General features: G+C 41.3%; 1 protein-coding gene across 3 annotated transcripts in view; it reads right to left on the reverse strand.

Moving 5' to 3' along the window:
* Positions 1–210: 210 nt before the first annotated feature.
* The window catches only part of FAP (fibroblast activation protein alpha), a 71,402-nt gene continuing 58,708 nt past the window's right edge, over positions 211–12,904 (reverse strand). For all 3 annotated transcript variants that reach the window (XM_025994157.2, XM_025994158.2, XM_072751745.1), the window contains 6 exons: positions 11,901–11,955; positions 4,045–4,144; positions 2,920–2,984; positions 2,348–2,420; positions 2,012–2,085; positions 211–596 (listed from right to left, as the gene is read on the reverse strand). In XM_025994157.2, coding sequence (XP_025849942.1) covers positions 495–596; positions 2,012–2,085; positions 2,348–2,420; positions 2,920–2,984; positions 4,045–4,144; positions 11,901–11,955 — 469 coding nt within the window. In that variant the 3' untranslated portion in view covers positions 211–494. The remainder of the gene's footprint in view (positions 597–2,011; positions 2,086–2,347; positions 2,421–2,919; positions 2,985–4,044; positions 4,145–11,900; positions 11,956–12,904) is intronic.

Genomic DNA, 12,904 nt, shown 5'->3' on the forward strand with positions numbered 1-12,904 from the left:
TAATGATAAAAATCCAAACTCTTCTAGATTCTTCTCCAAAACCACCTAATATCACTCAGGTGCTTGTTTAGCACAAGCGTTTTCTTTCTTTCTTTCTTTCTTTCTTTCTTTCTTTCTTTCTTTCTTTCTTTCTTTCTTTCTTTCTTTTTTTCTTTCTTCTTTCTTTCTGATAAAACCATAAGCTGAAATGAATGCACAGAGACAAAATAATAGCACTTTAATTTCTCACTTTATTATTTTCCTCAAACGAACAGGTGATACAACACTGTCTGTGTCCAAAGCAAAAGGCATGGTTCCCTTTTCTTTCAGAGAGTGCCAGAAAATGTAAACAATATTTGGGTTGAACTTCTGAGTCTTACTGCCAGCCTTTAGAACATCATTCATTTGTTTGTTTGTACCAAGATTGAACAGCATAAAGAGTAAAACAAGCAAATGGTCTGAGGCATTTATACGAAGTGTTCAGACTGTGATACAGGCTTGCATCTGCGTCATCTTCAGTGGGACAAAGAAAAACACTGCTTTAGGAAGTGGGTCATGCGGGTATATAAGTGCTTCGAGGACAGGCCGGGTATGCCATGGTTCTGGTCAGAGTACCACTGAAACACAAAGAGAGAAGCCTGTGTCACCCCTGCGGCCACACGATGCATCCAGCTTTGACTTTTTAATGCTTGCAGGTCCTGATAATTTTTCTGATATTGTGATTGAAATGCTACTTAGGAACACTTAATAAGAGAGTTTACACGTGACCGTGACCATTAAGAACAGGAAGACAAGAGAGGCCTTTTATTAACCTTGGCTATTCTTTTGCATTCTTTAAGCTTCTATCTTAGATCTTGGTGGCTGGGCTCTTACAATGGCCAGCGTTCTGGGGGATCGGGACGCAGGCAAGTGTTCCAGAGCTGGTGTGTTGGGTCTATTACTTTGCTTCTCTGGAGCTCGGTTTCCTCATTTGAAAAATGAGGAGGTTGGATTTGGTTTTCTCTGAGGCTTCCTCTAGCTCAAAAATTCTGCGAGACTTTTAGCCTCTGAATCCAATTCCTCTCTGCTGCCGAAAATCCACAACACATAGAACCGTAAACACCTTTCATAGGAGTTAAACATAGTACCATTAAAAACACCCAGGGAGATGACATTATAAATTTAAACTTCATTGTTGGAGAGATGCTGGTGAGATTATTGTTTTCACTGAATAAAGAGGGACAGTGGTCCTGATGGAATGCTGTATACTTACAAGGTGAATTTACACGGGGTGCGGTGGGGGGATCACAATTTAAAAAATCAGAAGAATCTCACATCCCCTTTTGTAAATTGTTTTCAAATGCCCAATTTCTAAAAATGGGGTTTCCTTTCTGAGGTTCTTGTTCCGGAAAAGCAAGTGAGGGAGAACTCATGCTCCCGAGGAGGGGTTGTCTCTCCTGCCATGGTTCTCCCCTTTCTGTCCTCTCTGGTGTCCCTTCCTAGTCCTTGTGCGGCCTGGGTCCTCCAGCTAGCCCATTCATTCATTCGCTCGGGGACAAGTCGAGCCTCGGTGCGGGACCAGGCTCGTGTCGGGCCCTGGGGACACACGGATGACAGGGTTCTCTAACTCTGAGCAGAGCCCCCCGACTTCAGGAGCCTCTGAGGCTGCTGACAACATCCCCCAACTGCTTCTTACCGAACAAACAGACCTTTTGGCTGCTTCGGGACTCCCAGCTTTTTTTGTGGGGACGCCGAGCATGCAGCCACACTTATGCAAGCAGGATCACAGAACTATTGGATGTTCGAGCTAGAAGATCAGCGAATCTCACAGATGTCTCCATTTCATATACGGCTTGCCTAGTGTCCTTCAGGGAGTTCGCGGAAGATCCAAGACCCACTCGCTAATCCTTCGCCTATGCTACCTCACAGCCCGTTTGCCAGGCTTCAGTAAAAATAACAATGATATCGATAATGATAATGAAAAAATCAGATTCCTCCTCCTTTGAGCTTACGGGTCTAAGGCCGTGAACAGGAGTAAAACGAAATTATGTACCATTGCCTGGAAATCCACTTGTGCATTAACCAGAGCTTTAGCAATCTGTGCTGAGTTTTGAAAGTGCACATTATCTGCAACAAAGAGAGAGAGTTAAAGTGCTGCTAAATACCAGAAAGCATCGAGTGACAATGTACTGCCTGCAAATGAACACCGACAATTATCTAGTCGTGCGGTTGACATTGTCAGCAGTGAGTAATCGCACTCATTTGTGGAAATGTCTCTGACTCTTAGGTACTGACCCCGAGCACAGGCATAGGAGGATGCTTAATGTTTCTTAAACAAAGTGATGTTGGCTCAGTATTTTTATGTGTAAGAGTCTTGCTTAAACCTCACCATCTGCTGTTCCGTGGATGAGAAGATAGTCTACATTTCTGAAATATTCTGCTCTTGCCATCACAGTTGAATTCTGGAAAAGAGGAAAAATTAACATTTTAGTTGCTGCAAGTTCTAATAGAAAACTAGCTAAATCATTGTGCGATGGACTTAGCACCAATACTGAAATTATGTATTGCTTTGGTTGATAAATATTTAAGAGTCAGAGCAACACATTTTCATCATCATTTGCATTACTTCCATCTGATTCTTAGTTTGAAAAACGGGAAGTTTATGTGTCATATGTTACATATGAGTGAGACCTTAGGCATAAATGATGCCCGCTCAAGCTGTGTAGGGGTTGGGGGTGGGCAGGAGGATGGGGAAAAGGAGGTGAGGGAAGGGAGGATGGGGAAAGAAAGAAGAGAATCCAAGGAGAGTAAATTCCTTCCGAGTGAGGTGTTTTGCAGCTAACAAAAGATCAGCCTATTTGCTTGGGGACCCGGCAAAAGTGTAAACTCTGAAGACTGCCTCAAAAGTATTTAGCACATTTGCAAGAACTCAATGACCTAGATTAAAGAGAAAACGCTTACTTTGTAGTGCTCAAGATTATCGTTCTTTGTTGGGAGGCCCATGAATCGTTCTGTGTAGATAGATGCTATAAAATATATAAGAATATGTTGTTTACACGTGATACAGGTCATGTCACTAACCAATAAGACCCCAAGGTTACCGAACTGCTGCTCCTCACTTTCCCCCACGGAGCTGCTGAGGAAGGTTCTTGCTTTCCTTTACTGTAATGCTCCACCCACGTCATTTGCTCTGCGATTTGCCTCAACCGGGCTTGAGAAGCCAAGGAGGAAACAGGAACAGCTGCCATTAGGAAGGACTGATCTGAAGCTTTTTCTCTTCCACCCTTTAGTGCAGGGAATGTTGAGCTAGAGAGGACCTAATGGAATGGCCTCCTTGGATTTTAAAAGAAATCACAAATGTAGCCACCTCTAGTACTTTTACTGGTATCCTCATTAATCTAGGATGGGTCTAGGTGCCTCGAATCCTCCTCTCCCAACACACACACACACACACACACACACACACACACACACTTTCTTTTTCTGAATAAAGATTCCCTGCAAGTTATAGTTGTCTCATTTTTACTCCAACACAGGGACAAGGGCTTGATGAAAGCTAATTTTTGTCCCATTACTAGAGTCAATTCCAAATAATCATCCTGCATTGATGTTAATCATAAAAACAGGCACACATGGGGGTGGACTTCTTAACCAATTTTTTTTTTAAATCACTCTGATTTCTGGAGCAATGAAATGACAGGCTGTGTCATGGAGGTGAACAGCTTGGCTCCACCCAACTTCGTATAAGATGTGCTTAAGGACCAGTCATGCTGCACCCGTGTGCCGGCAAAAACAGAGTCGGCTCTGGTTTTCAAGGTTTGGTTTAGCAGGAGACACAAGGTTTCGGGGAGAGGATAGCATACTCTGGGTTTTGGAAGAGTCCTTTCTTCCTCGTTCTTGAGATTTCCTTGATTGTTGCAACATGATCGCAATGAATCATATAAACCACCTCATTTATAGATTATATTTTCCCCCAGTGAAGCTGGGGTGAATTTTACTGCATAATTTGTTTTCCTAGCAACCTCAAATATAGAGTAATTACGTGTTAAATGTTTTCACAGCAACATTTATGAAATGTTTCCATACCGTAATATTCCCAGCTGGAGACAGGAGCCACTGCTATCCCACATTTGAAAAGACCAGTTCCTGAAGCAAGGGCCAGTGATGAAACATAGCCTCCATAGGACTGTGGAGACATCATTACAAGTCAGTCCCAGATTTGCCTTCACAAACTCTCCAACATCGTTTTACAGCAACTCTGCTCACAATAAGTACTGATGGGAGCCGGGGATATGCATGGGGTAGATTAAATGTCTACCCTGCACCCGTGGCAGCAGCTCCATCTGACACAGCATAATTTCATCCCTAGTAAACTAAAAATACTTGGTGTGCTAATCAGAGCATGGTAGGGGCAGTTTAAGAGATATTTATCTTTGCAATTTTTCTGCCCCCAGTTTTTTCCTCTATATTTTTTCCAAGGAGGACCTTGCCAGGGCAAAAATCAGGATTTTAGTTGAAAGAAATGCACAGAGAAAGGAGATTATTCCCCAAATGTAAAAGCCAGATACTTCCCACAGCCTGCAGATGACCCGTGAGGCGATACTCACATCTGTGTATTTACTTATTTGTTTTCATACTAGAACAACAAGGGAAGGACATAAGAACCTTTTGGATAGTTGAAGACATGGCCAGAGTTTGTGTATAATGTAGTGTTGCCTATTCTGTTCTGAGGATTTCTGGCATAGCAGCTCAAAGGAGGAAAAGCCATTGGTGTCTTTAAAAGTCTTGCATAGTCCCCGACAAATTAAACGGAAAAACAAAGAAATGCAAAATGAGTCGGGAGTAGGGTAAGCTCTCATCAACTTTCTTCCCCAAGGAATGAGGTAGATGATTCAGAAATGTGACCCGGATAGCAGGAGATGTCTGCCCATGTCACTTGGAAATTTGAACCATTTCCTGAAAGTGAAGAAATGAGCACATAAGGTGGCATCTGCCCCTGGAAGTCTGATCTGGGCTGTAGAAACATGCTTGAGAGAGATGCTTCTTCTGGGGATGTGGATTGAACAGTGCTCTGGGTTCCGAACCCCAAAATGTGTGTGTTAGATCAGGAAGTGATTCTCAGTGCATATTCTTGCCCCGACACGGGAACATCCCCACAAGTCCTAAGAGGACAGTGGGACTTTCCAACTAAGAATGTGCCTTATATTTAGGATTTTTTTTTACCACAAACCTCTGGGAGCCATTTTCCCTTAGGTCAGCAGAGATCTCACCACCCTTTGCTATGGGAAAGTCAGTCTTTAGAGAGAGTGAAAGGGTGAGAGGGAAAGTTTTACAGAGTGAGGGACAGACAGACAGGCAGACGGACAGACATGGTAATGAGGGCAGATCAGTGGCAGCAGTCATTCTTAACCCACGAAATACATGGAATGGGGCAATAAGCTAAACAGTCCTGCTGAATTCATGAGTTAAGGGAATAATTCTTTAACCAGTTAACACTTGTATGTTTTCAGTTCTGGGGACTTTTATTGAGGACCCTTGGCTACAAAATGCAGAATAGAGGAGGCCGCTCCAATTATTTCATGGCCTCCTTTTATTACACTTAGAGGCGAACTAAAGCATGTTCTCATAGGGGAAAATAAATTTTAAAAACAGAAGCAATAGTGGCTTTAAAAATCATTTTGGTACGTGAAAATTTTCGCTTATAAAAATGATTGATTTTGATTCGTAGGGTAGCAACGACTATGACTGAAATGGAAGTTCTCTCTTTCTTAATTTTTGGTTCAAATGCGAGTAAAATAAGCCTGAGTTAGAAATATTATTGTTTGTGGTTTTATTGGAAAAGTGTGTTCACTACAAGTAACAATGGTGGGTCCCGCTGAAATAGCATGAAGTGAGATTTGAAATAAAGATCATTTACATCTAATAAAAAGGGTTTTGAACATCCCTGCTTGAAATCTCACAGATTATTAGCCCATATCTGCTCAGCGATTAGATAGTAGTGCTGTATCTAAATAAAATCTCCACGTTTCCAGGATGAATACAAATTGTCTCTAGGAATTTGTAAGAGCAAAACTAGTGTAGCAGCAGCACAACAAAAGTAGGTGTTCTTTAAATTCTCAGGCAGCTTAGAAAAGCTATTCCTATTGTAGAAATGAAGAGGAAATAAAATAAACCCGAGTTGACTTTTTTCTGCTCTCCCATGGGTGGGGCTCCAAGGCAGAGTGGGTGGCTGTCGCAAGAAAGGAACCCACGGAGCAGATTGGCCATGAGAATTCTAGAATTTTGTCCTTTGCACTTAGATGCCTTGCCATTTTGTTTAAACGAAGGATATCTTTAAAAACATTCTTAGAAGGGCACAGAATTTTGAGGGGTTTATAGAACACTCTTATGTGAGCCGTAATGCGCATTGGAACATTTTACCTACAGGCAATAGTAATAAATAGCTAAGGTTTGTGCGGCCAAGGCGCTTGCAGCCCTCTTTGAGAACCCACACGCTCTGCTTCCCTTCTCCCACCTCAGATGTTCCCCTGCTTGTCGGCTCTCCCCGTGTTCTCTGGACTCTCCAGGTCTGATCCGGCCCCGGGAATTTCACAGATGCTGCTGTCCTCTGCCTAGAACACTCTTCCCCCGGATATGGGCATGGCTCACTTCCTCCCCATTTCAAGTCTTAACTCAAAAAGAGTCGAACTGCACCTGTCCTTCTCATCTTCAACATACCAACCCTGCATCATGCTCCTTTCCTGCTTTTGCTTTTTGCTAGAGAACTTGTCATCATTTAACGTCCTGTTCATTATCCTCATTTATCACACTTATTGTCTTTCTTCCCAACTGTTCCCGACTCCATAAAGGTAGACATTTCATCTGTCTTGTTAATGAATGTATCCCCAGCACTGACAATATGGCCTGGAACACAGAGGGGGGAATAAAAGGGATGCTTGTCGAATATAAGTTTCCCTAGGGACTCGGCTAAGCCTCACAAGTGACCTGGTGAGGAAATCACTGCTGCATTTCCTGATGAGGAAGCCGTGGCTAGGAGGGAACGTAGAGGGCTCTGGGAGGCAGGGAGCAGCAGAGCTGAGACTCAAGGCCAGGACACCTGCCTCTACAACCCAGGACTTTCCTCTCTGTCCTTGCACTGGGGCAAACCTCGTCGGGGAACTTGAAGTTTTGGAGTCTAATGTAGTCTCATTAGAGGTGCATTTGTCCTACTTTTACATCGTTGATCACACATAGCAATTCAAATTGCTTATAATTAGTCACTGGAAGAGAAAGGAACTAAGATTAAATCATGAACTAATGCTTATTCAACACCACCTGGCTAGGCCTATATTAACAAAGCAAGGCCCATAAATGAGGTTGTTATTCTAATAATTTAGGCAAAACCCCTGCTGCTCTTCAATTGTCAGAATAATTACTACCGTTTTTTCTTCACATCAACCAGGGTTTTGCAACCTCAGCACTGTTGACATCTTGGGCTGGATAATTCTTTCTTCTGGGGACCTGTCCTGTGCATTGTGGGGTATTTAACAGCATCTCTGGCCTCTACTCACTAGCTGCCACGTAGCACTCCCCCAGTTGTGACAACCAAAAAAAAAATGACTCCAGACATGGCCAAATGTCCCCTGAGGGGCAAAACTGCCTGGTTATGAACCGGTTATAGCAGACACTTCCCTGGCATAGTGCTGGGTGCCTAGTGGATAGCTAATAAACAGCTAAAAACAGAGCTATTGGATTTTGGTTTGTATGAGCCAGAACAATAAAAGGGTAAGATAAAAATGCCTCCTCTCCCCTTCTTAATTAGGATAATGGAGGGAAACGTAGGATTTGCAGCTTATTCACCAATTGACTACCAAAATTTTACGTGGTGAGCTCAACTGCTTAACACTTCATGGAGACAGATATGACATATCCTTCTTGACATGAAACACAATAATTGCTAAGTAAGACTCATGGACATGCTCAACATCTTCTTTCGCATCTCCAGTTTCCCACAGGTCCCTGTTTATTATACTAGGAAACAGTGCTTGGAGCTGTGACCTCTTTTCACCTCCTACTTCACTGCCTAAATTCAGGTCCTTGGTATTTGTTGCCAATCTTACCTCTCACCCAGCTCCTTGGCCCACTCCCTCCCCCACCTCAGACCATCCTTCACTCTTCAGCCAAGGGTATCTTTCTAAGACACCAATTCTATTCTCTATTGATTTCAAGAAAACATTTCAATGGAAGTATCTAAGGAATCAAATACCTTTTAGTAATGCTATAGTAATCAAAATATAACAGGATTCTTTCCTGTTCCTTCACAGAGTTGATACACACTATTATGTAGAGTTCATGATTTATCCAATAATTAGACCAGAGGATCTTTTCATGAGAAAGTCCTTGGTACTAATAAGATACATTTGGGAGAACACTGACTTATAGGATTAAATTCAGTTTAAATGACATCATTGGTAAGTGGGATGGCCAAGTAGTATGCTAAACATTTGAGAAAACAACTTTTAAAAAAAGACAAGTCCATTCCCTCGATGAGCCTACATCTCACAGGAGAAACCAATAGACCGACAAGATAAAACATCATAATTCCTAAAACAGCAGTATAAAGAACTGTTGGAGCACAAAGAAAGTCATATCTGAGTCAGGTTTTAAAGAATAAATAGAAGTTTTCCATTTTGGAGGAAGAGGAGCAGAATAGAAGAAGATGGGTGCATTGCAGGTATAGGGAAGAGGATTCACAAAAACATGGAAGTAAGGAAGTGCAGACATATTCAAATTATTCATAAAGGCGTGAGGAAAAGTGGAAAGAGATGAACATGGAAGAGCAGGTTACAGCCAGATTGTCAAGAGATTTCCATGCATGGAAATAAGTTTGGGCACCAGGTCAAGGTCAATGTGTGGCCTTAGAAAGTATAGAAGCATATAAGTTATGTTTTGGAAAAATAACTTCAGTAGCAACATTGCAGTTTGTGAGATCAAAGCAGGAAGGCTAGTTAAGAGGCAATTGGGATAGTTAAACTGGTACCACACAATGGTCCATGGACCAAAAGAATCAGCATTACCTGGGATCTTATTAGAAATGCAAATCCTCAGGCCTCACCCTGGATACTGAATCAGAATCTCTGATGGTAGGGCCCTGGAAACTGTTTCAACGAGTTCTCCAGGTGATGCATATGAAAGCCAAAGTTTGAGAAGGTCTGATCTAAGCCACATATGAAGAGAACTGAACTAAAGCCCTGGCTCTGGGGACGAGGAGAACAGATTTAGATGTTTGAAGATAGCACTGACAGAACTTACTTACCAATGGGATGTGGGAGTTGGGGATCAAGAGAAATTGAAAGTGCTCTGAATTTACTAATTGGGGTGACTAGGTGTGTGATGAGGTCCTTAAATAAAGACAAGGACTTGTTTTAAGTAGACTATAGCAAGTTTAGCTTGTGTGGGTTAGGCTTGAGGCTCCAGTAAGACATTTGGGACAGATGGTCAGTGAGCATTTGAAACATGGAGCTCAGAAGAGAGGTGGGGGCTAGCGGCAGTCATTGCCATCTTTGAAATGACATGGGTTTCCCCAGGGAAGTGAAAAACAATGAGGGCCATAGCCAGACCCTGGAAAACCTGGACATCGGAAGAATGAATGGAGTGTAATGATCATGGAGACGTAGGAAAATAAGAGGAGTGTGTCGCAGAGCCATAGATAGGGCCCATCCTCCTTTATGCAGTCTAAAAGGCTCCTGGTATTGGCTATCTACCTACCTATCCAAACTCATTTCCTTCACCTTCCTCACTACATGCTTTACACTTCTGAAGTTTCTGGCATCCAGACCAACCATGCCCTACTCATTTTTACCTCAAGACTGGGCAAGTTTGTCTTCATTTTCTGGAATGCACCGTTACTGACCTATCTTCTTCACTGCCTCTTTTCTGAATCTTCCCTTTGCTCTCACAGCCAGAATGAACCACTCCTGTCCCTGGTGTTCTCGCCTCAAGTTGTATCTGTCTTAACACTTGGAACATTGCTGAGCATTTCCTTTTTTGCTCTGTTTTATCTAATAGAGGGCCAGGGCTATAACTTACTCATCTTTTCATCTTCTAAAGAACCTAAAATAAGACCTAGTTGAGGGATGCCTGGGTGGCTCACGGTTGGGCACCTGCCTTCAGCCCAGGGTGTGATCCTGGAGTCCTGAGATCGAGTCCCACATCAGGCTCCCTGCATGGAGCCTGCTTCTCTCTCTGCCTGTGCCTTCTCTCTCTCTGTCTCTCATGAATAAATAAATAAAATCTTTTAAAAAAAAAGGACCAGTTGAGATCCAATAAAAATTTACTACATCGAGGAAAAAATGCATTAGTTAGTGATCAGATGGGTGGATTATATAAATCTTAAAGATTTGATGGGGAAAAAAACAGTGTAGTATTAAGGTCTTTTTCCTTCAGGATCTTCTGGGTCCTGCTGATTGAGGGGCTGCTCAAATGTTGCATCCACTGGCAGTTCACATTTTCCTTCTTTTGCACATGCTCTCGGGGTTTACCTCACAATCATTGCCATGTTGGAAAGTAAGCAATAAAGGGGGCTTATTAGACCACCTCTTCTAGTAGCATTTGCACAGACCTCTTGACAATCTCTTATTGAAGAATCTCAGGCTGATATGCATGTATTTTGGGGGTGCAGAGTGGATTCTTTAAATCATCCCACATAGGTGGTTCTCTACCAAACTAATACCAGGATGTTCTAGAAATGAAATCAAAAGTTCCACTTCCCGGTTATTTCAAAGGCTGCAGTAAAAGAAAATTAAAACTATAAGAGAAATGTTAACGACGATATGTAAGTGTTCGGCGTGAAATTTGAATTCTCTCAAAAATTTACTTTAGGAAATTTCATAAAAATGGATGGTGGGAGAGATCTTATCTGAAATATTTCACTACAAAAATATTTCATTGATTTCCACCCATTTGAATTCTGTTCTGTTTAGATATTTAACATTTGATAGTTTTAAGAAGGACCAAATGGCTTGAAGTAACAACTTTCCACAAATTCATAACAGCTCTTCATCTGGTCACTGAGCTGAGAGCTGAGCCGGAGCCTGCAGATTCCCTTCAATATTGGGTTTCATTCCCTCCATCTGAAAGCAGGCCGCTCTCAGAGAAAACAGCCAAGAAAAACAACCCAAGCCCAAACGGCTGCAAATTGACTTGCAAATGTACAAATTCAGACCAAAAAGTGAAACAGGAAATCTTCTTTGAAGGGTAATTATCATAATTTATAATGGGCAAATCTAAACTCTTTCCAATATTTCTCTAAACTTTCCAGTGACTTCATTGCCCAGGATTTGGGAAGTTTTGCCACTTCCTTTTCATGTGTATGTTGAGAACCTTCACAGTTCCTCAAACATGGGCAATTATCTTCATGACCTATGACTTGAAAACTAAATTATACTTCTCTCCCACTGACACAAATTAATATTAGATCTGGTAAGAGAACTTGATTATCCCCCCCCCCCAAAAAAAGAATCAAAACAGCCAAGAGATGATTGGGATAGGCTAGGTACTAGGGAATTTATATTTTAAAAGTTCCTGTGATTTCAAAGATTCGCTTAGCTTTTCATAAAAATGAAATGATGAAATATAAAAAGATATATATGAAATCTAAAATAACAAAGGAAATTGAACCTCTGAAAGATAGTTCAGTTCAGTATACTATAGTCTAATACAAAAAAATTAAAAATATGTCAATTATGAGTTAATTTGCTATATGGAAGAAACTAAATGATTGGGAAAAAGGAACACTTAAAGCCACCACTTTGAAGCCTAGATTATCCAAATTGACTGTTTCCATTGACAGATTAAATGATGTTGCAACATTAACATTTCATGAGAAACCTTATAAGCGCACACTTTAGAAAATTATGATTGCTGAGCTGAATAACAGGCATAAAACATATAAAACAACTCACCCAGCCCCATATGGCTATTCTTTTTTCATCAATGAAACCCATTTCTATGAATTTTCTAAAGTAAAAGAAACAAATTTTTAGAATTTTAAGTGTGTACACATGACATTTACTTCATTACACAAGCATATTTAATCCAAAGATTTAATAGAAACGCTCCATTTTCTTTGTTTAAACACATGCATAATAACACTGCACTTACAAATAATTAAAAGAATATTATCATGCTTTCTGCAAAGGATAAAATGGATCCTTCAGACTCTACTGTACATCTATTGGGTAGTATTTGCAGGGCTACAGGTCTAGTATCCTAATTGTGTGAGTGAGTTACTTGAGACTCAAGAGTTCAAGACCCAGGCTGACAGCAACACAAGAAGTAATAGCACCATGACTAGGACCAAATTCCTAAATCCCCAGATTTTGGAAAAAAGATTTTTGTTGCTGCTGCTTTAAATTTTATCAATCTTAAATGCTTAGATGTTAGTGATAATCACCATGTCACTTTTGGTCACTTTCATCCATGGAAAAATGACCATCCCTCTCCCATTTCATACTCAGGTACTCTCAATTTATCACAATACAGATAATTATACGTATCTTTTAGGATATGGACATGATTCACTTGAGTTCCATCACAGAAGAGCCTTCTTTGAAAACTATATTGAAAATAAATATCCTTTTAGGACCAAGTGACCATGCCAAAGGGCAACCTTCACAAAAGTCATGGGAAACCCTCAGAAATGTAACTTTGCAATGTGAGCACAAAATAGGAATGTTTTAGGCTAATTTATCCCAGGCCTCCTTGAGGTTTAGCGCTCTGGAGCAATTGTGACTTATTTGGGGGATGGTTTCATAAAAACTCAGAAAACTCTTAGAAAAAGAGAAGCAGTGGAAGAAAAAAGCACACGGGGTGAGCCATTGCAGAGACCCGGATGCAACAGTGACAGGAAGGAGGGGAGGAGAACAAAGTGACACACAGGGAGCCAGAAAAATACTATTTTTTTTGT

The sequence above is a fragment of the Vulpes vulpes genome, chromosome 3 (genome assembly GCF_048418805.1).
Source record: "Vulpes vulpes isolate BD-2025 chromosome 3, VulVul3, whole genome shotgun sequence".
NCBI lineage: Eukaryota > Metazoa > Chordata > Mammalia > Carnivora > Canidae > Vulpes > Vulpes vulpes.